General features: G+C 43.4%; 1 protein-coding gene across 2 annotated transcripts in view; it reads left to right on the top strand.

Moving 5' to 3' along the window:
- TBC1D2B (TBC1 domain family member 2B) overlaps positions 1–25,406 on the top strand; it is a 209,674-nt gene that overhangs the window by 22,364 nt on the left and 161,904 nt on the right. For both annotated transcript variants that reach the window (XM_069222055.1, XM_069222056.1), the window contains exon 2: positions 22,709–22,862. In XM_069222055.1, the coding sequence (XP_069078156.1) occupies positions 22,709–22,862 (154 nt within the window). The remainder of the gene's footprint in view (positions 1–22,708; positions 22,863–25,406) is intronic.

The raw sequence follows: 25,406 nt of genomic DNA on the forward strand, positions 1-25,406 counted from the left end.
CTGTTCCACTACCCTCCTCTCTGGAAGTCTATTTCAGACCAGCAATGGACCTCAGATAACAGGTAGGAATTTCCAGTCCAAAATATAAGTAAATGGCCCCATACTCTACCTAGGATTTACACTGTCCTCCATGGATGCTGGGTTAGGAAAAAGGCAGTAGAAAGAAGAGTCCATCTTTGAAAGGACCCAGGGCTGCATCGAAGAAACCGCTGATCACAGCACATCTGTACGAACATGCAGCTGATTAAGGATCTTGACTGCTCCAACACCTCCACTTGCATCCTACCTCTCAATACTCCATCTACACGGACATCTCACACTGACACTGCCACCTTCAGACTACATGCCTGAATTGTCTACTCCAGCAACGTACACCATCACAACTTAAATCTTCTAAAATGACCTACGCATTCCAAGCACTCTGTAACATACAGCCTATATTCCAGAAACCATACACTCCACACATACTGGGATACAGTTTGGATATAGAAAGAATCCTGCTCTTTTTCCTATTTGTCGATCCCTTTCAGCATTGAAATCTCTCCAGTTTGCATACATACATTTAAAAAAATCTGCTGAGTGCAAGCTTTGTTGTGAAAGCAAAACAGCTTTAATCGTACATTTAGAACAATATGCTTGCTGCTGTAGGCAATCAGCTTTACAGCGAGATGCTTACCACAGCTGTTACTTTTATCCAAATTTCTAGTACTCAATTTGATATTAACTTGCAGGTGTTCGGGATATGTCCCTCACACTTACAGAAGGATTTCTGAAGGAAAACAATCAACCCTGAGATATCTTACTATTGACTGTTACACAATATGTGTTGACATTTTGGCAACCCACACAGATAAAGTAGCTAATTGTTCCCAATGCTGAGTACTTAAATACGCATTGTTCCCAAAGATGCTGCCGTGATTAGATTGCATTGCTTTTTGCATATCAGATGTACATCAGCTAACTTGTTGACTTTGCACATATTTTGCATGGGGCCAACCATTTACATGTTTGGAACATCTTCAGGATGCACTTGACAAATAATTGTGCACTTGATTCACTTTCATTTACTGACATTTTTAAAGATAGCGGCTAAAACCATTCTTGTCCAATATTAAGGTTCATTTCTGCAGCACACTTCAGCCAAAATTATGGTCCACCTCTTATTTACTTTAAAACCAGTTGGAACGTGTCATGTGCCTAAATGCAAGTGCATACGATATTGAGTCCACACAAAATTGGAATGAAGTGTTCTTACCTTTTAGATACACTTTACACGTTATTTTAGACTTGCACATAGCTGGGGGGATTAATGTATACAAGGATTGCGTACAGGCACCTTTCCCCACTGAATCAGGTGATAAAGACTTTAGCCAGATATTTGGTCCTTTTATGGACTGGCCTGACTGCTCCGTTGTCCCCAGACAATTGTGTGAGCATCACTAGAGAGGGGTTTGGCTCTGCCCACATGTTGGGAACCAGCAGTATATGTTTTGATTAGAAGAAGTTGTGTGCTTCCACAAATAACGTGCGTGCCCTCTACCCAGCTGTGATCATTTTTCTGTATTTATCCAGCTGCCTAAGCTTGATCTTTTAGGAGCACACAGATGGCATTGGAATGCCATTTAAGTGTATTAGATAAATTATCTAGTTGCAGTGATATTCTTTGGCAGCAGTACACATGGGAGGGTGGCAGTCATTACTTACATGTATTTTTAGTTCTGGCTTGACAGTGCAACGGTCACCTCATCTTTTAACCTACTCTACAGTTCTTTACTTGCACACAGATACATACATATTCACATGCTATTTATTTGTAATGCTTCACATTACCATACATTCTTCTTTTAAAGCATGATCTATTGGCATTGCCAATGCTTGCTTTGGTGAGTAGGTGCCATCATCATGACGCACGCAAAAACACAGTGGAAGTTAAGATTTAATATTTATTGGCAGTGCCCTCTGAAGGCATGCAGTGTAATGAGGACTCAACACTATTGTTTTTGTCCCCCCCCCCCCCCCCCGTGCTTCACCCCCCCCTTCCAAAATTGGATACCATGAAAAATGTAACAGCCATTTGCTACACCAGCCCCTTTTAGTGTTTCCTCATGTGGGGTTTAGTGTTGGTTTGTAACTTATTTTGCAGCATTGTCCTGAAAAGGTGACGTACTTGATATTAGAGACTTGCTGACCAGTGTGTATTATAAGTGTGATAGGGCTTCTTAGAGCAGACAGATTATTAAAGCTTCAGCTGTGCTAAGCAAAATCAAAACGTTAGCGCAGCAATTGGTGCCGTATTTTTTTGCATTTTGTGTTGCAATAAAGAGAAGGAGTTTGAAACGGCAGCGCCTTATAACTTAATGCCAACCACTTTTTTTTTCATTTCTTTTCAAAACTGGCTTTAATTTAGTGTGTGTTTTTTTTTTTTTTTATTTTTTTTTTTTTTTCCTGTCTTAAATTACATCCGATTCAGTAGGAAATAAATCCATCCCCGTTATTTATTCTAATCACCCCCATTCTTAAAAAATATGGTTCTTAATTACCCTGCAAAGTGGGAGGGGGGGTCTTGTCCCTGTTTTGCAGAGACTCTGGTGGCCCCTCCCCTTTGGTTTACTTTTTAGGTCGAGCGCGCAAGTGCTCTGGCCTGTTGTAATCTGTGGGCTTTTAACTACGCCCGTGACAAGCCCATCACTATCACTTGTTCATGGCCTTTCAAAAATCCTTTATCATTGATAAATGCTTTGTTTGTCCCTCCTTGGGCCAGTTTTGATACCTCCTTGGCCATCAACTCTGTTCCATCGATAAGTGCATGTTTGCCGATCCGTTTGACTGCGAGCAAACTTCATTTTCCTTTTCTGTCACTCCTTCGCGCTCATGCTCATGGCTGCCATAGCACTTCGAATGGGTTCGCTTATGTCATCTGTTTTACTTTCCATTTTCAATTTATATGGCAAGAAAAGTCCAGTTAGGAATTTACAACACTGATAGCTCTAACTTGAGAAAATGCGAGACCCATTGCATTGCAAATGCTTGTTCTAGCCTACTTCCCCTCACTCTTAGCTGTGCTACTGACACCCTTCATATCTGCTTCTAAAGTTCCACCAAAGTACCTGCCAGCAGAGAACCTTTTGTCGGGCCAGCTTTTACCGAACCAAAATGGTTTGCAGTGGCGGCCAGTAATTTTAGGAGGGATGGAGGGAGGGGGGCGGGCGGGAAGCACTCTCACACTCACACTTATTGATTCACACATGCACGCACATCCATTCACAACATTCAAACATACATGCATGCACCAAACATTCATTTAAAACACACACATACTTACTTGCCTTCAGCTCGGAGGTCCCAGGAGAGTTGGGACTGCTGCCTTCCCTCTCAGGCTGAACTTAGGTCAGCCAGTGATGGAAGGCAGCTGTCCCAACTTCGTCACAGAGTGGGATGGGGTCAGTGAAACTTCTGACACCTCCCCACTCTGTGACGAGGTGTCACTGATTGACACTCGCCCTGGGCGTTTTAGGGCTTAAACCTGAAGCACCCAGGTCGAAGTCAATGGGTGACGCTTCCCTCATCACAGAGGGGGGGCCTCGAGGCACCTTTGCTGAGCTGAGGAGGTCACGCCCATAGGAGCTGTGATCTCTTCAGCCCAGCAAAGTTCAGCTCAGGCAGCCAGGAGTTTGCGCAAATCGCGCATTTCTCACTCCTAGCTGCCTGATCTGAACATGAAGAGTGTCTGGCAGGCTGACCTTTGTCTAGCCTGACAGACACTCTTCATGAGGAGCAAAAGGTGGGGGGGCGTGACCCCTCCGCCCTAAAGGACGGCCGCGGCTGATGATTTGAGCATATGAGACAAAGAATTGTCTTCTAGTAATTGCCGGAATTGTTCCAGTCACCCTTTTCAAAGTTACCGGCTTTGGCACAGTCATGAAAGCATTTATTGTGTACAACTGCTTATAAATACCATGGGCGGTCTTTAATTTTGATCATGTTCTTGCACGTGGGATAAAACTGAAACTGAGCCTGGGCAAATCACAGCCATGGTTGGTAAGTGATTTGCCAAACGTGTCATCCTTTTGTCAAGATTTCAGTGTTAACCATTAGACAGTCCTTTGCTTTTTGTTCAACTTCTGATACATAGACGTCATGTCCATAGACCATATTTAATTTTGAAAACATTTTCACTGTTGAATACTAATTATATATGACTCATGAACAAGCAATACTTCACAAAGGTTGGTTGAAATTGAGCACAGTTATCTTGAGTGATTGTAAACAGGCTGTTGGACCTGGGCCTGTATGCAGGGTCATCCCCAAACTTTTTGCCTTCCTCCTCCTATTTTCCTGACTTCATTTTGTTAGCTCTAAGACTGGGCACTTTATCACCGCTGATAAGGTGCTAAAGTGTATGTGCTCTCCCTTCTAAACTTGGTATGATTTGGTTTACATCTGATTGGCACATTTAATTTACCTACAATTCCCTTGTACAGTGGTATCCCTTATACCCAGGGTCTGTAAATTAAATGCTACTAGCGGGCCTGCCGCGCAGCTTGCGCCCTCCACAGAAGTAGCCTTTCCAGCCTGTCTCAGGCCTGCCACCGCAGGGCCTTCCTGTGCAGCTTACTGCCACAGGGACCTGACATCTAAATTTACTTGCCAGGCCTGGAACTCCCCTTTTACTACCTATATAATCCCTTAGGTAGGCCCTCGCAAGCCCTATGGCAAGGGTGCTGTGTATGTAAAAGGTAGGACACATGCCTTTATGTTGTACATGTCCTAGTAGTGACAAACAGCCTATTTAGTTTCTCACTACCATGAGTGCCGCTCCTCTAATATGATTGCATTGGAAATGCACTAACATATGTCTAAGTGGTATTTTCTGATCTATGAGGGGTGGCTTAGACATGTTTGATATAGTTGGAATGATAGTGATAAATGCTGCTTACTGGTGTAGGTGGATGTTTTTATTACCATTACAGAAATGCCACTTTCAGAAAGTGAGCATTTGTCTGTGCTTATGACTCTGGTGTTTTGCAGCTTGACTCCAAGCCACGTCTGGGGTAGAGTGACAGCTGGGCTTTGTGCATACTTCTGACCGCCAGTACACAGGGAGGTTGGAGGTGTAACAGGATTGCATTTGCATACTGAATGGCCTTCCTGTGCTGGGAGAGGGAGAGGCGGGCGCACTTACATTTGTGTAGGCCGTGTCCTGCCCTCACACAAAGGGCTTGTTTACCCCCTACTGATGTCTACAGAGAGTGCTGGAGGAGAATGGGGCATCCCTGGAACCGGTTAGTGCTGGTCAGAACCCCCTACCCTCCTTTGTGGAAGCTGAGCAAAATTGAGTACAAGTACAAGGGGTTGTCCCCAACATTTTCAGACACTGCGTAGACTTGTACCCCAATGCTGCTGGAAGTGACCATGACAGCCATTAGGATTAACCTGCTTGTTGTGCCGACCTGTGGCCTGCTAGGTCACCAGAAGCACTGCCACTGGATTACCAGGACCCTCTTGGGCTGGATTACCCAAACCCTGCTTTGGAACCCCAGTGATCTCCCAAGGTCCAAATGCTACCCCTGGCCGTGTAGTTGTAGTGTTTGGTGGAGGGCTATAACCTTTTATTGAAGCGCTGGTCTTGGTGGTCACTGAAGCACTGAGAGTTGCCCTTTCTTGCCCTCTGTCTCCAGAGTGCGATTGGAGCGCTTTTTGTTGCCAAAAGGAGGGAGGAGGGCTGGACCTTTGCCAGTACCTGTCTGACTGTGCTTCACTCCCCCACCCCACCTTGTTAAGTATGCATATGTAAATACTTTGCATCAGTCTTTGTGCATGTGTATTGCCTAAACAAGCAGTACATGCATGTAAGGTTATTACATCTGTTTTACAACACACGTACTACCAATATCAAAACAGCAATTGATATTTATTTTAAAAAAACTTTGTTACTTTTAACTCCTTTTCCTTTCATTTTCCACCCTTGATATCAAACTTTAACTACTTAACTGCACCTGGAAGTCCTAAGTACAATGGGTTTAGCTTGGTTGTTAATAAAACACGAAGTCCTAGGACTTTGCTAGTGAATAACAATACCTATTGCAAATTCTGCCACTAACCCCTGGCTGCCCCAGGACCCAGAGGGAAATACCTCCAAAAATACAGAGGGCTGCAGATGAACTCTGGGTGGCCCTATGATAACGGTCACAACAAAGCTCCTGAACAAAGGGACATTTGGAAGTTGCGCAACGATTGCAGTTGTCGAGCTTCCTTTTTGGTCCTACTGCCAAGTGTTTACAACATTTTCACAAACTGTAAAATTGAACAAGATGCACTTAATCAAGTGACTTAATGTCCTTGCCATGTGTATTAGGGACCTGGAGAAAGGCAGTCATATTAATTGCGATTAACTTCATGTTTATTTGTCCTTGTTTATCGTAGGGGAAATAGAAAATGCTTGCACTCTCCTTTTTAGAAGCTGAAATGACTTTTGCAATGGCATATTTGGATGGTAATGATTCCTTTGCATTTATAAGTATTCTTGGGGCAACGTTTTCCGTACCATTTAATATAAAATATTTTGGAAAGGTGTATTTCCATGTCATACCAATTTTGATTTTTTTTCTCCTACTCTGCTGTAGTTAATCAGTGTACTATAGTTTATTTTAATATTAGGCTGATTTTTAAACTTGTATTTATTTATATTTAAAGTTGTGCTATATCTTACTTTGTTTTGGTTTTAGTGTATTAGTCACCATCACTGTTGCTCTATAGACCTGGCCAAACCTCTGTAAAAAGGTATTTCTTAAAGATTTCCAGCTTGTCCTTTGACCAATCCAAAAATGTTGCCCGCCAACTCTTTGCTTTAATGCTGACTCCTTCTGTGATGTTGTCATGCTTCTTCTTAACCTTAACACCCTTTTGCAGGAAAGCGGATCCTTTTTAGGCCAGTCAGGTAACCTTGGCACAGTCAAGCACTCGACCATACTTTGCAGGCTGTTAACCTGTAGTGGGGCGGCCTCACTAGCTTTTGTGACGTGGTTTAAGGCATACTTTTCTGACATGTGCCACCTAGTCCTACTGGGCACTTTTTCTGTTGCTTCAAACTAAACGTTATGTGAAGCCTAGTGAGTTCACTTTGGTTATTAATTCTTTAACCCCTTCGCGGCCAGGCCTTTTCCCCCTTAGGTGCCAGGCCTTTTTTTGGCTATTTGGAGCAGGGCACGCTTAGGCCCTCATAACTTTTTGTCCACATAAGCTACCCACGCCAAATTTGCGTATTTTTTTTTTTCCCAACGTCCTAGGGATTCTAGAGGTACCCACACTTTGTGGGTTCCCCTGAAGGAGACCAAGAAATTAGCCAAAATAAAGTGAACATTTCATTTAAAAAAAAAAAAAAAGAAAATGGGGGAAAAAAGGGCTGCAGAAGAAGGCTTGTGTTTTTTCCCCTGAAATTGGCATCAACAAACGGCTTGCAGTGCTAAAACACCAGCTTCCCAGCTTTTAGGAACAGGCAGACTTGAATCAGAAAACACAATTTTGGCATTTTACTGGGACATACCCCATTTTAATGATTATTTTTGTGCTTTCAGCCTCCTTCCAGTCAGTGATAGAAATGGGTGTGAAACCAATGCTGGATCTCAGAAACCTAAACATTTCTGAAAAGTAGACAAAATGCTGAATTCAGCAATGGGTAGTTTGTGTAGATCCTACAAGGGTTTCCTACAGAAAATAACATCTGAAATAAAAAAATATTGAAATTGAGGTGAAATAAACAGCCATTTTTCTCTACGTTTTACTCTAACTTTTTCCTGTAATGTCAGATTTTTTTAAAGCATTATACCGTTACATATGCTGGACTCTTCTGGTTGCGGGGATATATAGGGCTTGTAGGTTCATCAAGAACCCTAGGTACCCAGAGCCAATAAATGAGCTGCACCTTGCAGTGGGTTTTCATTCTATACCGGGTATACAGCAATTAATTTGCTGAAATATAAACAGTGAAAAATAGGTATCAGGAAAACCTTTGTATTTCCAAAATGGGCACAAGATAAGGTGTTGAGGAGCAGTGGTTATTTGCACATCTCTGAATTCTGGGGTCCCCATACTAGCATGTGAATTACAGGGCATTTCTCAAATAGACGTCTTTTTTCACACTCTTATATTTGGAAGGAAAAAAATGTAGAGAAAGACAAGGGGTAATAACACTTGTTTTACCATCCTATGTTCCCCCAAGTCTCCTGATAAAAATGGTACCTCACTTGTGTGGGTAGGCCTAGCGCCAGCGACAGAAAACGCCCCAAAACACAACATGGACACATCATATTTTCCTAAAGAAAAGAGGTGTTTTTTGCAAAGTGCCTACCTGTGGATTTTGGCCTCTAGTTCAGCTGGCACCTAGGAAAACCTACCAAACCTGTGTATTTTTGAAAGCTAGAGATCTAGGGGAATCCATGACGGGGTGACTTGTGGAGCTCTCACCAGGTTCTGTTACCAGAATCCTTTGCAAACCTCAATTTGGCTTAAAAAAAAACACTTTTTCCTCACATTTCGGTAACAGAAAGTTCTGGAATCTGAGAGGAGCCACAAATTTCCTTCCACCCAGCGTTCCCCCAAGTCTCCCGATTAAAAATGGACCTCACTCGTGTGGGTAGGCCTTGTGCTCTCAACAGGAAATGCCCCAAAACACTATCTGGACACATCAAAATTATCAAATAGAAAACTACCTGTTTTTTTTTTGGGGGGGGGGGGGGGGGACCTGCAGTTTTGGTCCTGGGCTCAGCAGCCATCTACGTGGATCCCCCAAAGTTTTTTCTTACCCAGAATCCTCAGCAAATCTCAAATTTAGCTTAAAAAAAAAAATCAAATTTTCCCACATTTCTGTGTGGGTTCACCGCACCGGGACACATTTCCTACCACCCAACGTTCCCCTCAGTCTCCTGGTAAAAATGATACCTCACTTGTGTAGGTGGGCAAGTGTTTGTGACAGGGAAGAGCTAAAAACACGTCGAAATTGAGGGGGAACCAAAGTGGGTCCAAAAGGGCAGTTTGACTGACAAGTGCAGCACAAATTTTATCGGTATAGATGAGACCATGCTGGGTTGTAGGAATTTTGTGAATTCCTGCAGATTCCGGAAGGTTCCATCACAAATATGTGGGAAAAATGTGTTCTTTCCAGTAAAGTTGCAGGTTTGCAAGGCATTGTGGGTAAGGAAATGGTGCGGGGTGCATGTGAAGCACACCACCCTGGAATCCACTCTAGGTTTAGTTTTCAGATGTGTCTAGGTCATGTGGATTTTTCTACATGGCAGCGTCCCAAAGTAAAAAAAAAAAAAAAGTGCAGCCCTCACCATTCCAAGTGGGACAATTATTTAGAGTTAACACGCTCTCATGTCCCAAATGTAAAACAAAAATAATCAAATGTCCTCTTGCTTGCCATGGGATAAGATGTTTTAGTGTGCGGGGGAGAGCTGAAAGACTGTTAGCCCCTTCAGTTCGAGTGGGGGCATAACCAGGCCCATACTGGTTGGTATCAACCACCCACTAGAGGTTTCTGCCCTCTTTGGGGGCAGATTGGCCTAACAAAAATAGGCCGATCTGGGGCAGAAATGGCCTAATAATAATTCCCCTTGTGCGCTAGTACGCAAAAAAAAATAATACCTGGTGTCTAGTGGTTTCTTCCTCCCCCCCCCCCCCCCCCACTGGGGGCAGATCGCAAGGGGGGGGGGGGCAGAACTGGCCTAATAATAATTTCTGCCCCCTGGAGCGACCCTTGTCTGAGGGGTCGCTCCCCAAACATGGAAAAAAAAAACAACAAAAAATTATCCCTGGTGTTTAGTGGATTTCTGCTCTCTTCCCACACCTCCCCCACCCCCCCCCGCCCTCCGGGGGCAGAAATGGCCTAGAAATAATTTGCCCCCCGAGGAGCGGCCCATGCCCAAGGGGCCCTTATTTGAAATACCCCCCCCCCCAAAAAAAATCCCTGGTGTCTAGTGAGCATTTCTCCTGCCCAATCGCATCTCAGAGAAATGCTCAGAGACATGAAAGGAGAGGAAAGGCCTTTCCTCTCCTTTCATGCCTCTCTGCCCCCTCCACGTGATCCTTCTCCTTCTCCTTCGATCGACAGGGGAAGGCCTCTGATGAGGTAGCGCGCTGACGTCATCAGACGCCACGGGGGTCAGGGGAGGGGTGGGCGTGGAAGGGGAAGAAATTGCCCTTCCATCTCTGCCCAAGGGAGGGGGTGCTTGGCCATCTGGGGGGAGCGCTATCGCTCCCCCTGGCGGCCCACAGCAGGACAAGCTGGTCTCGTCCTGAGAGGGCGAGATCAGCTCGTCCGGAGCACCCTAGGGGTTAATGACTCTTTGTCTAACTTTAATGACTCCATTTGTAACTTCATCCACAGCTATTCACATATGTGGTAGATAAGCAGCTCTTTCTCTAGTTTACATCCTCCCTTCACAGCTTTACCCCCATTTATGCAGTACCTTGAGGAGAGAGCATTGGTTGAGAATCGCCAGAATGGCAGAAAGGCCTTGGTGGTTCTTAGCAACCAGGATGGCCTTTTGACATCTAAAGTTTATCCTGCCTTTCCTGAATCTGGCTAGGACTGGCATTTTTGTGGGTGCTGATCTCCTTTAAATTTGACTACTGCTGTAAACTAATTAATGATTTACTACTGGCCACTGTGTACAACAACTTTCCTGGACCTTGTGAAGTGAGCCTATGTCTGGGGATGTATCCAGCCCTGTACTGAATTCCTATATTGGATCACATTTTCCTGAATCTGCTGCCTTTTATATTTTTTGGCTTCTAATAGTTATTTCTTCTCTGTCGCTGTTAAGAGCTAGTGCCCAGATCCCTTATTCTGCACCTTACAAATTAGACTTGATTATATTGAAAACCCACTTAATCATCAAGGAACAAACATTATTCACTTAACTTGTTTCTTCCTTTTTAGAAAAAATAATCTATTTATCGGAAAGGCTGCAATTTTATGTTGCCTTTGTCTTGAAATCCTAGTTTTGTATGATAGACGTTTAGAACTCAGTTGGCCACCTCATTTCATGTGTTTGTATATTGATTATCCCTGGCAAATAAGGGGAAGCCTAAAATGTGTTCAAGAGTGCAAAGCAGATATTGCACTGTAGGTCTGATGTCTATTACCTTCTTTGAAAAAACTAGCACAGAAGAAAAACAGCATCTTTTAATAGAGCAAAGGTACCTCTACTAAATTTATCTGAGTGATTCCCACGAGTCTGCACTGTAAGAAAAATATTCACACAGCACTACTCTGTGTATCTTAACACCATGGCTGATGCCAGGCTTGACAGAGTAGCCCTACCAAATGTCTTATGGCTCCAATCATTGCTGTTTCCTACCTACTAAACTGTTAGGTCTATGAAAGTGGATGTGGAGAACGAAAATGCACACCTAACTTTCAGATTCACTCAGAGGTTGCACTATAGTGGCTACACTTAACTCCATATATAGATTTGACAACTCCTCAAGCTGATTAAAAGGTTCACTAGTTTGTTTCATATCACTTGTTATGTACATGATTAAATCCCAGAATTTAACAGATTCACCTCACTGTGGTATAATTTGACTCTTTCAGCCATTCTTTCTGACTCTGAGGTTATGTCCAGGAATTGAAGGCACATTCATTTAATATTTGGCACACATTTATGAACATTTGGGAGTTCTTTCAAAGAGGTGCATTGTAAACTTCAGATTCCTAAATCAGAACATTTCATGTTTTTATGAGTAGAACTTAGAGCCACAAAGTCCAAATGTAGAGAGTCACAAAATCATAATAACCCAATACATTTTAGTTTATACTTTGTCTTTTCAAGTCACTAAAAATGTGTGATTCTTGCAATGTACTTATATACGATCACCAGACACTCCCATTAGTTCCTCAGAAGAGGCCACATGCTTCATAAGCACTGGAAATGCTGAACTAGTACCTCTAATGAATGTTGCGTTTTGAGGACTAACTATAAACAGAAACTTATACAACAGATTTCTAGTTATGTTGCACAGAAATTGTTTAAAGCAAGATTTTTAGAGTTCTTTAACAGCATATGGTATGTAAATTGTCCAGTTTGAATTTTTGTGTCTGAGTAAAATGATGCCCAATGTAGCCTTCCCCTGGGCATAACAGTGGCTGGTGTAGGAGCACCACAGAATTTGAGGAGGGAGTTAGGATTGGGGATGGGAGTGAGTACATGCTGCAACTAGAATTGCTTAGTTAATGCTGGTTCACAAGTCTAGACAATTAAGAATTTACCAAGATATAAAGCAGATGATCTTCCTTGAGCCCATGTAGCTGTCAATTGAGCATGCCCAGATTGCTACTCGAGGTGGCAGAACAGAGAGACTGAGAGGGACTTAGTGTAAACTCAGAATTGCCATGGGAAGAAATCCCTGTAATGAAAGCTCAGTCAACATACATCCAGCAACAAACCTAGTGGTTCACGTTGCTCATGTTCACACACAGTATTAATCATAAGGCCCCTCACTGTTCATTCCACAGGGATGAAATGCAGTCTGTGTGTTCACAAACACAAAAGTATTAGTTGACTATTCAAAACTCGCAAGATGGTGTCAGATGCTCACTGAGTGCAATCTGAGGAGCGTGAGACATGCTTGTGGTACGCTGGTGGAGATGCTCTATTGACTTTGGTGCACTCACTGTTTTCCAACTATCTTGAATCTGGTGCACAATACATTTTTATATGCTATTCTTGAGGGGGATCATGCTGCATTCACTTGTAGGTTCAATAGTCTCTAAAAGTCAAGGTGTTATTCCTGGTAGGTTGCAAAGCGTAGGTTCTGAGTAAGTGTTGTTTATCCTCTGGAGAGGTTGATCAAAAGAACTGGACCCATCAAAGTCCTCTTAATAACTAGCACTGATAACTCAGGCATGCCCCTATTTATATTATCATCTTTTTGCACCTATTTATATTCAGACACGCCCAAGGCAGCTAACACATTCTTGCTAGATTTGGTGAAAATTGCAGAAATACCTGCAAGAATTGCACAAATACCCTCATACTGCATGGTCTACCTTCAAGACTTCTAAAGGTCTACAAATTAGGCTCATAGAAACCTTTAAAGATTGGAAAAATCTGGGAGATCTGTGGTGATGTCCTTACCTGATGGGAGAGACTGGGATTGACCAGGGGGGGAAAGACTCCTCAATAGGCCTTGTCATAAGTCAGCCGTACTCAGAAGCTGGGAGGCCCACTAGGACCATTCCTACAGATTGCACTGCCAACCGGGACCATGGCAGAAATTATGCAACCTGTTTAACATAATTGCCCCCTGTTCCACATGGTCTAAATACTGTTAATATGACACTTGTATCATTCATTACACAGTTATTGAAGTAGCAAGTACACTTAAACTGTCCTAAATTTGAATTTATTGGGCCATTTTATAAAGACCATTTCTTCTTTGGGACCAAGGCTTTAGTTGAGTACTGATTCGCTGTTCCTGAAGAACTCGAGAGTGGCTAAATTCTAAAGGATGTTACAGTCAGATTTTGTTTTTCAGGATTGGTTGTATAGTTTTATTTTAAGGAAAATATCTAATGCTAACGTGGTTGAAGACCTTCATTTACAGACGTTATAAATTACTGTTTGTCTCTTGAACTGCTTCAGAGAATAACCCCCAGCTTTTTATTTCACATTTTTTCTTTTTATGATGTAGGAAGCATACTTATTTATTGTTTTGTAACTTTTCGCATTTTTCTTAGGTCTGGTGTTAGCCAATACCTTTATTTTTTATTAATTATATATATTCCATACTTACATACAGGTGCTTTCAAGCAGATATCTTCATCCATTGGCCTGCTGTTGTGTTATTATCATCCCTCCCCTCACCGCAGTAGAGCATAGGCCATTGGCTAACTTCAGTGCGAGTGACGGCTTTTTTCCCTTTCACAAGGTGCACTTACACACAAAGTAGACCCTTTTCTGCCAGTGACTCATGAACTAATGGGGCTGCTTTCAGTTTTTTTTTTTTTTTTTTTTTTTTTTACCTAAACGCACACATCTGCCTTTTCAATATTTTAAATATGTTTGGATTCATGATGCCTCTTGTAATTATTTGTTGGTCTCAACAATGGAGATAAAAGTGCGGCCTATGAAAAAAACATGTATTTCTGAAACAGGCACAAGGTATGGAGCTTAGGAGCAGTTGTTATTTGTACAGGGCTTAATTTGTGGGTATCCGTACTAGCCTGTAATTTAGAAGGTATTTATCAAAATGTCTTCTATTTTAAACACTGGCTTACATTTGGAAGGCACAAAATCCGATTGGAATAACAAATGTTCTACTATTCTATGCTTCCACATGTCTTCTGATAAAAATGGTACGTCACTTGTGTGGGTAGGCCTAGTGCCTGTGACAGGAAACCGCCCTAAATGCAACATGGATACATCACATTTTTCCACTCAAAACTGACCTTTTTAAAAAAAAAATTTTTTTTACAAAGTGGTTAGCTGTGAGGTTTGTGCCTCCGTTCAGTCGGCACCAAAGGAAAGCTAGCAAACTTGCACATTTTTGAGAAACTAGACACCTGGGGGAATCAACTTTAGGGTGACTTTGGCTGCTCTCTGCTGATGACGGGCTAAACCTAGAAACACGTGTCCAGAGATACACAGCACTTGCTGCACCTACTTAGGTGAAAGACTTTTGATTGCAGTTACTTTGTTTTGTGTTGAAAAAGTATTTACCATGATGCATTGGGGCTAACTTTTTGCTGGAGTGTGAGGCAGTGTGCTCCCTTTCTTCTTTTTGTCCAATGACTGCTCCCTTGAGCTAACGAGCTGACGAGCTCTGGTGAGGCACCTGTGCGCCAGTGAGTGGTACATACACCTGAGAAGACTTTTGGCGGCATTTCAAGCAACCCCACACACTTTGGCTGCTCTCTGCTGATGACGGGCTAAACCTAGAAACATGTGTCCAGAGATATACAGCACTTGCTGCACCTACTTAGGTGAAAGACTTTTGATTACTTTTTCAACACAAAACAAAGTGACTGCATTTACCATGATGCATTGGGGCTAACTTTTTGCTGGAGTGTGAGGCAGTGTGCTCCCTTTTTTCTTTTTTTCCTTTTTAACAGTATTCCCCCAAATCACACGATACAAATGGTACCTCACTTGTGTGGGTAGGCCTAGTGCCTGAGACAGGAAACCGCCTGAAACGCAACATGGACACAGCATATTTTTCTACTCGAAACATGACTTTTCTTTTTTTCCCCCCCCCCACAAAGTGGGTAGCTGTGGATTTTGGGCCCTATCTTAGCCAGCACCTAGGGAAACCTAGCAAATCTGCACATTTGTTGAAAACTAGATAACCAGGGAAGTAAAAGGGTGCAATGACTTGCATGACTTTCATTGAGTAATTTTACTCAGAAGCCCTTGCAAACGTCACATTTTGGTAAAATTAACTTTTCTTGCATTTCTGTGATGGAAACTTCTGAAATCTGCAGGAATCCACAAAATTCCTAGCTCCCAGCGTTAGCCCGCTTGTGCTGATTAAAACGCGGTGCCACAGGTGTGGCTTCGGCTAGTGCCCACAATAGGAATGGCTCAAACCAAGGTCAATGGGAGCCCTTGCAAAGGTACTCCTGTTAACCTCAGTTTGATCCATTCCTGTCATGACATTAGTCCCATCTACACAAGTGGCCCAGAGGTTTTTTTGGCACAAGTGCTGTAAGACTGGGTGGAAGCATTTTTGTGGATTCCTGCTGAATCTTGGAATTTTCCATCACAGAAAAGTAAGGAAAATGTGTGATTTCAGGCTTAGTTTGAGCTAGGCCAAAACAAAAAAAGAGTGCAGCCTACCCTGGCATCGAGCCATACCCTTGCCCCAGGAAGGGGCAATAGTATCTTTCTGCTACCCTGGGGGCAGATAGGTTTGTCCCAATTGGGGAGGTTGCCCAAACCTTGTCCCCAGGGGACCAGACACCTAGGATTTTGCCTTTGGGGCAAAAGAAAGTGATGCAGGTGTTGCGCTCTGGCATTAGTCACCCCCCCTCCCCCCCCCCCCCCATCACCAAGCAGGGATCCACTGGGTAGAGATACCATTGGAAAGAGGAGATTCTGCCCTTTCCAGTGATAACACTCCCAAGGCAATGAGTGCCCAGGCAGGTGAGATTTGTTCCCCGGTCACTGATGCAGTGAAAGTGAAATAAGCCCTTCAGCTCATTTTACTTTCACTTATTTATGTAATAACGTCAGTGTGCCCTGCGTGCTAATTGCCATCACCCACTACCCACCACCCATCACCCACCACCCACCCACCACCAACCCACCACCCACCACCAAAATAAAACAATGAAAGTGGTGCAGGTCCTTCATAGCCATCCCCAGTGTCGGCCAGTGACCAGCATGATTATTGTGGAGGGAGTGCGGCTGTCAGCCATTGGCCGATGACCACACCAAGTGGGTCAGGCGCTCCTACTGTCAGCTCATTTCTGTACATCATTATTTTACTTTTACATTTGGTAACCACTTCCCAAGTCAGTGCCCTTACAGCCAGTATCTCCTACCAATCAGTGCAATCAGGCTGATGTGAATATATTTACCATGGAGACCACTTGATTATTTCTGGTTGTCTTGTCTCCTTACCTGGGCCATCATAATAAAAGCATTTTTTATTGTCATATTCCTTAAATGAGGAGTACATGTCTGCAGAGTGAAGAGAATCTTTTTCCCAGTCTTTCTTAGTAAATTATACAAGATGAAGGGGGCAATAGAAGTTTCAGGTCAGCAAGGTGACTTTCTTAACCTTGTTTGATCAAACGGAGCGAGACCCACACACTTCAAGGAACTATATTAAAATAATCACTGCTTAATTCTTCTTATGGTTCCTCTTAGTGCACTATGATCCACTTTGCATACATAGCTCAGAAAGCAGCGATGTCTTCTCCTTTTGTCTTGGATGTATTACAGATGTAGATTAGGGATGGATAATCAGTGCAGCTCTACCGGCGGCTTGGGCTGAATTTTTACCACTCTGCATTACACTTGTAACACAGAGTTGTGGACAAATTCCACCAGCCGCTACATTGCAGAGTTTTTTACTTGCATGCAAGCAAGATTTGGGATCTCTTAGCGCGAGTTTTGGTCGGTAGGAGGATTTTTCTGCACAGAACAAGCTCCCGGCATTTATAATCAGCACGAGCAGTGCAATATGCCTATTTCTGAAGAATCTCGCGAGCTTTCATGTAACTCTGTGAGTTCCAGCCCTTAATATCTATATGTTGTCTTCTCACCAGGAGATAGGTGTTCCATTTGGAGGTTAATGTCCCATAGTGAACACTCATGCATTACCAACAGGACTCACACACCAAACACATTTCACTACAAACACTTCACCTCTCATCCGTCACAGGCTAGCAGTCGCACACTCCCAGGACTAATCTTATACCCATCCCAGACTAGCAAACACTTTGGAGAGTCCTGAGAGCCTTCAGAGTAGAAGTTCGACAGTACCAACAGCTGCCTTGCCCTCTGTAGACTACAGTCACAGAAGCCCTGATGCACTCTCACACCGCTCACAGACTAGCAGTTGCACAGTAACAAAAATACACTTCCACCTCTCATACTGTAGCAGTTACACACTACGCACAGCTCTCTCACACCCCTCAGGAATCTTGTACTACCAAGAATGTTTTCACACCCTTCAGACTAGCAGTTTATCGCTGACAACCTTTCAGACTAGCAGTTTCACACTGTCAGAAGTTTCACACCCCTCACACACTGTCAGACACTACTTTTGATATTCATACCCCTCGGTTAGCAGTCTTCAAGTTGCAGCAGCTCTTAGACACACTGACAGTCTAATACTGACTGCGCTCTTCTCCATCAGTCACTCATAACCTGAATTCTCAACGCCCGCTGACTAGCAGCAAAGTCAATATGTCTGGCTTATAAGTGAAATTGCCTCTTCTTTTATGGGTGGGTTTGTGTATGAAGTATTGTTGCTAGGTAAATGGATGTATGCAGTAATAAGACAATGTGCGGATGAATAGCTGTTTGCATGTAAGAATGATTGCCTAACTGCATGGATGAGTGATTTTCATCCATCGGCCAGTTGTTGCTTCAGTCGTATTTTCTTCCGCCTCCTACAACCAACAGCAAAGAGCACTGAGAATGATGACATTCTGCTCTTTAACAACAAGCACATCCATACACAAAGTAGTGCCTTTAGTGTCTTAAGTGATTGTAGCAGCAATAGGTCCTTTTTTAAATAAAAATAAATACATTTGCTTTTAACCAACGTTTTATGTTTGTGGCATGTGTATCTCCCTGGCATCAGATGCTGTTCATGCTCCTGCCATCTAGTTTTTTAAGAAATCTTTTGTGTCCTGAGATATAGTGACTTCATCCATTACTGGTAATGCAAATGTGCTTCAATCGGCTCCATTGGTAGATTTTTTGTTTTTTCTTTTCTCTCTGGTCGGGTTCAGACATGTCTCTTCAAGCTCCTGTTCAACGCCATATGGTGTTCTGGCCTGGCCAGCTCAGTCTTCTTACCCGTTGTACGAAATACAGTGTGTATCTTGTTTACCCTTCTCTCTTTGGTTCTGCTGTCGAACAACTCTGACGCCCCACACAGGGCCAAACCTCTCTGGGGTCCATTGATTTATCGACACTCAAAAATGTACCTGTGATGTCAAAAACTCCATTGTTCTACTTCCTTAAGTGTCGATTGAAATACAAGAGGACAGACCTCAATCAAGTGTGTAACCTCTGTTCCGGGACCACCCGGGGGCCTCCTGATTGGAGCCTCCCCTTCCAGAGCAAGAAAACCCTCCAGTATCTTCATAACGCTTCGGCTTCAATAATGCACTACCAAGCAGACGATAGTCCAGAACTGTTCGAAGAACAGGACACTACAGGCGAGTAGCAGTGAGAGGCTTTCGTCGCATAGATGGAGGAGGACTCCGGCTCCGTTGTCTAAGCGGATGAACTTCCACCTGCACAGCGTTCAGTAGCAAAAACTGTTGCGTTGAATACAGACATACTGCCTCACACTACTCAGAAGCTGAGTTTTGCCCCCAAGCGGTGGTACAGCATCGAGCTTGCAGGCCCATCTTGAGGCCTTGGGTCGGACACTGCTGCAAAGCCATGGTTGGCACCAAACTGCTTAGTGAAACCTGATGCCTGCCTGCCTGCTTCCAAGGCAAGCCCTTTGACTTCGAGCTGCTCTTCGGCTTTAGCTTCAAAGATACCTGCCAAGGCATCCTCGCAGTCCAGTCCTTCTGAGCCGAAGTCCGGCTCAGTACCAGCAGGCCAACAATCATCTTGGTGCTGAAAAATATTACGTCAAGCAGCTTCCTCTGTTGCTTCTGAGCATCAGGAACAACCCATTCTCTAATGCCTACAGGAAGAGGTCGATGCCAGGGAGCAGCACATCCACATCCATACTGAGACACAACAGTTTCTAGCCAAGCATTTTCTCCAGGCAAAGGGCCCAGATCCTCCCAAGAGGAAACTAACTTGAGAGGACGCCTTGAACCCACCCTTGGAGCTGGCGCTAAAAGGTTGGCGCCATGACAAAGGCACCTCCTTTTGCTCACTGACCTCCTCCTCGTCCTGCTAATCCTCCTTCATTCGCCTTCCTCACCACTATGCACACCCTCCCCACTACTATCAATGGACTCTTCACCCGAATTGCCTCGGGGTTACCCTTCATCCTGGTTTGGGTGTTATAGCCCAAGGTCTCCCCGTAACCCCTACAGTACACCATTTGATCCACAACCCCACGACGACCTGTGGGATGATTGATGTTGAGCTCCCATATGATCTGTACCCCGCAAGCCTTGCCCCCAAACAACACCACTGCATGCCATGCAGTATTACAAAAGACAGCTGCATTCCATAAGGTGGAAATGCACAAGCAACCAGAGGAGGACAACATCCTCTTAGAGATACTCACTACCACTCAGAGGGCCATGCAATACTTGCCCATGCTAAAGGGGATACTCAAGCCAGCCTCTGAAGTTTTTAAGGAGCCTGTCAAGGTGCGAGTCATCACTCCTAGGGTCGACAAAAAAATATAAGGTTACTTCTTCCGCCCCTCCATGCTTAGGGAGTCAACTTCCACCTGACTCCCCAGTTGGGTGAATTTTCAAGGCACGGAGTCGGGAGGGGTTGCCATGGGTTCCCTACAGACTCAATCAGCCAGTGTCTTTCGTGGAGGGGCAAAAACCACAACCCCAAAGTCATCAACTTCCTTTCACAGGCAACAGCAGCAGAAAACACCCTCTCTGGGTTACTACAGAGCAGGGTATAAATATAACAGTAGCAGAGGCAGAGGCAGGGGCAGGGGCAGGGGCAGGGGCAGGGGCTTCCAAGCAGTGACTCCCTTCCCCCTGACCATTTAACACCTGATGAGGGAAGACTGCAAGGGCTTCTGTCCCGCTGGACAGAGGTCACCTCAAACCAGTGGGTTATGGACATCATAGCAGAGGTGTGCTGCCTAGAACTCGTGCAAACACCACCATGCATCCCTCCCACCCTAGCAGGCACAAACTCTCCACGAAACATCGGCATCTGCTTCAAGAGGAGAGGCACTCACTACTGAGCAAAGCGACCATATAACCTGTGTCACAACACAGCAGCAAAAGGGTATAGTCCCTATGCCTCCTCACTCCCAAGAAGGATGGGTCACTTAGGCCCATTCCAGGCCCCTCGCAAGTGTGTCCTGTCTGAACAAATAATAGTAAATAAATAGTACACATGTTTCAAAGTATATCTTTTTTTGTAATTCAGAAGTGCAATGCAAAGATTTAAATAGGAGCAAAACAAAAGAGAACACTGTACTTGGTGATATCCAAATAACACATATTTGCAGAAGGCTATTTTAATGTAACATGCAGATTGGAAATGACTACGCTACCACTTCATAGTTACACATTCATTAAAAGTGATAGTTTTGAACCATGATTAAAGAAACCTTCTTATCCTGCCTGATGACAATGCTGTTAATGAACTAAGAGGCAAGACAGGGGTCATGTGTTTCCTATTTGCAGCTAGATTTGTAAGATATATGCAGCAAATATTTAGTCTATTAAACAAGAGTTTTCTAGACAGAAGACATGCAGCACTAACATATTTAAAGGTGCTATCATATGTGATGATGAAGAAAATGGCAGCTCAGCGATTTAAAATATTTTCCTAGGATTACATAATTTGAAACCAGTTTATAGGTCATGGGCGTTCCAGTTGGGTGGAGTAGATTCTTTAAGTCACTAGACCTGCAGGTCTGGTAAAAAGAAAAAAAATATATGATTTTTCGAGGCCTGGTTGGTTTTCTAGTGTCCATTGGACTACTGCCAAGCAGCAGTTGAAGAGGCTGGAGATAGGGTTACCAGTAGCTGTTAGAGTTTTAAGTAAATCTCAGTATCCGCAGCATAGTTGTAACAGCAGAGCTTGAAGGAGTTGACAAACTTGGGGAGTGGTGAGGCTATACATTGAAGAGAAGGGGAGCAGTTCTTAAGTCCTCTTGGAGATTTACATTGGATGGGAATGGTACTGACAACATTGGTGTTAATGCGATGATTTGAGCTCTGCTGGTGAGAAGCTTTCATCCTAGTCAGGACAATTCCTGGAATTTCTTGTGTTTTCTAGTCTTTGTAAGAGTAGTTAGGGATCCAGGAAAGGGAGTGCTGTGACTTCATTCAGATTCATGGTGTGCTTGTAGTCCTCCCTTATGGAGAGTCCATACGGCTTCCTGAGCTGAATCCTGTCTGCCAGTTCGAGAGCAGTTTCTTTTGTTCAATGAAGCTGGCGATCTGAGTGAAAGCAGACTGTTTTATGAGCTTACCAAGAAACGGCTTGATGAATATTGGTGTTTAGTTCATAAGGTACTGGTGATTAAGTTTATACTTTTTTACCAACTTAGTGAACAGTAAAGTTACTCATTATGTTGTTGGTTCCTCCAGTGGCTTCACCAATAGATTTTCTGATCAGAATGACAGTGAAGGTCTGATTGTTGGGTGCTCCCTTTTGGATAATTGCTCCAATGTATTGTGATTGGATTGGATTCGATTGGATTGTAATCGTATTTATATAGCGCTTACTACCCCTGACGAGGTGTCGAAGCGCTTTTCGGTGAGTAGCACGCTATACTGGAACCCAACTTGTGGGAATTTAGAAGTCGTAAACTGCGCATAGTCTGTAAAATACCCAAATCCGTCGAGGTGGAGTTAAGTGCTTGAAAAAAACGTATTACCTGACCCAATACTACTTTTAATTATAAACTTCTGCTTTTCTGTGGCGCGTGCTTCTGCCGTTTTTCCACATTTCCCAGCACTGTAAATGTTGATGATCAGTTATTCACCTTAGACAATGAAAAATTAGTCCACCCCCTCACTCCGGATGCCAACTTGCATTTAATGCGTAAAGGCCTAAATCGCTATGCTGTCTTGCCTACGGTAATTGTAGACGAGGACAAAAAATCTGTCACCCAATACTCCTGATAAACAACCCTTTCTTGCAAGACAGTGTGTGAAAGTATTTTCGCTTGCGTCACCAAACTGCAGAGGCACAGAGGTGGTTGTTCTAAGTGCCAGAGAGCTGCCGGAAGGTCAAACCTAGAGCAGGCCTCCACCACACATTTGTCTCTTACCCTATGTTGAATTTGAGATTAGTGAGGACGCACATTTGTCTCATTATTTTTCATTGCCTCCTTTCCTTTGTAGGCCCCGAATCGTCAGGTGATGGCTTACTGGCTGCAGGAGCTCCAGCAGAAGAGATGGGAGTACAGCAACCACCTCGGAGCAGGGAAGCGGGACAGCCTGAGCACCCCGACACCTCTCGATCTTTCCAAAGGTCTCGTGGCCAAAGACAACCCAGGTAGTGCACCGAACTTTCCCTTAACCCGACAGTTGTCTAGATTTTCCAGTTGCAAAGCAGGTGTATATCTTTAATCAATTTCTAATTTCTGCTCCTCCCTCGTGTTCCGTTTAAGGCGTGCGCTTTCTCATGGATCGATCTGAGTTCATAAATATTCTTTTTAAAAAAGCACACAAGATTACACTATTGTGACATTTGACTGGATGGTACGTGTTTTAGTTCCAGTGATTTCGTAATCTAGCAAATATGAAAGTTTCCCAAAGCAAGAGTTGCAATGCCTCGAGTTAAAATAAGTGTTTGTGACGCAATAATACATTGGGTACACAGTAAATTTGGGTTTGCCTCACTTGCACAATGTTTGCCTAAAATCTGCCGCTCGGGTATTGCGACATTTTTTCCTTCACATTAATTATTCACGGTTCCATGTGGGAAAGTACATTCCATGAAAAGTGTGCCCCAAAGTTCATGAAAATGAAATCTCACATTTCTCAAGTTTTCATGGTCTTTGTTTGTGTATGTCCTGTTGAACCGTAGTTGGGAATCAAAACATTTTACGAATAATATCTGCTTTATTATTCTTTTGTTCTGCTGCTACTCATTACTGACTGCGTGTGACGTGCCTGATCCGCATCACAAATGTTTGCAAATGTATTAATTCATGTTTCTATAAAGCGCACCCCGCCCCCCAGCCTGCTGTCCACGTGCACTACCGCAGAAAAACCTAGGGGTTTTACAGCAACCCCGTTCAGAGAACAGTGTGTGCATATAGTAATAGCAGATAACGGATTAACAATCTCTGCAGAAAGAACGATATTGCAACTAGGTGTCCCCTCCTTGTGCAGGTCCTACTTGTGTGACCTCCACTGGCCTAGTCCAGTTCTTGTTTCTTCGACTGTACTCTAGCACTTGGACATTTAGGGTTTTGCCTTTTTTCACTTTGAAATTGTAATTAGATTAAATTAAAAACAAGCATTGGCAACGTCAATAGATCCTGCCTATGCAAAATCTGTTGTTTTAGCCAATGTTTTAGTCACATTGTGCATTTGTACAAAATGATTATTATACAATGTAATACAATTTATTATATGATAACTTTTGGTTGACAATGGCCTGCCAATGTAAGGTATGGTATGGCCTGTCATTCTGTAGTATAGCATGGTATGGTATGCATGTCATTGTATAGTATGATATGGACTGCCATTATATTCTATGGTATGGCCTGTCTATATAGTATGGCATGACCTGGCCTGTCATTGTATATAATATAGTATGGGCTATCGTATGATATGTTATGATCAGTCATTATATAGTGTCATATTGTATTGCCTGACAATGTATGATATGGTATTGGCTGTCATTGTATGGAATGTAATTGAATGGAATGTCATTGTATGGTATGGTGTTGTATGGGCTGTCGTATATAGTGTGGTATGGTATGGTATGGTATGCTATGCCTGTCATTGTATAGTATGCCATGGCCTGTTGTATGGTTTGGTATGGCTTGTCATTTTATAGTATGGTATGAATTAGCATGGTTTGACCTGTCATTGTGTAGTATGGTGTAGCCTCTCATTGTATGGTATGGAGTGGGCTGTCATTGTATTGTGTGGTATGGCATTGTGCGATTAACATATGATATGAGCTGTCATTGTATAGTGTGGTATGGTATGGTATAGTATGCTATGGTCTGTCATATGTTATGGTTTGGTATGGCTTGTCATTGTTTAGTATGGTATGGCCTGTCATTGTATATTATTGTTTGGTATGACAGTGTATGGTATGGTATGTGTGTCCTGTTGTGTGGCCTGGTATGACATTTTATGATATTGTATGGTATGGACTGTCATCTTATAGTATGGCATGGTATGGCCTGTCTCATAGTCTGACATGGTATGTGTGGTTTGGTATGGCCCATTATTGTATAGTCTGGTGTGGCCTGTCAGTGTATAATATGGTATGGCCTGAAGGCTGGTGTCTCACTCTCACAGGAGGAAGCCCACAGTTACAGGCTCAGTCTCGGGACTGTCAGTCAGCGTACTTTCCGGCTCACTCCATTCCATCTATTAACACCCACAAGATCGCTGACTGTTTAGCTGGTCTCGCGCTCTAAGGCATCCTGGGGGATCTGCCTGCGATGACACTCTCTTCCCCGGTCAATGTTCGAAACTCCGCCTTCTCTGGTAGACTATCCTCCAGTGCCGAAGAAACACAGGCTTGGCATGTGAGTCCGCGAGCCATGCAAGTACTTTCCGAGGAAATGGAGAAATGTAATCACAAAGCGTTCAGTTAAAGTGCAAAGGGCCATGCTTTCTACAATGCAGGATAGACGTCCAACTTATCTTTATGCAAATTTTATGTTCTATATATGGAAACGAAAAAAGAATTCTGGTCATAAATGCTACAGAAGGCAACAATAAAATGTTTCTATTAGGACAAATATTTTTTTTCTTCTTCTTACCTACTATGCATATTGTCTTCTAGTCTAAATGCATTACTTTGTGACTATTCAATCGAAATACCACTTCCCTCCTGGTTTGGAGTAAA

Source organism: Pleurodeles waltl, chromosome 3_1 (assembly GCF_031143425.1).
Source record: "Pleurodeles waltl isolate 20211129_DDA chromosome 3_1, aPleWal1.hap1.20221129, whole genome shotgun sequence".
Taxonomy (NCBI): Eukaryota; Metazoa; Chordata; class Amphibia; order Caudata; family Salamandridae; genus Pleurodeles; species Pleurodeles waltl.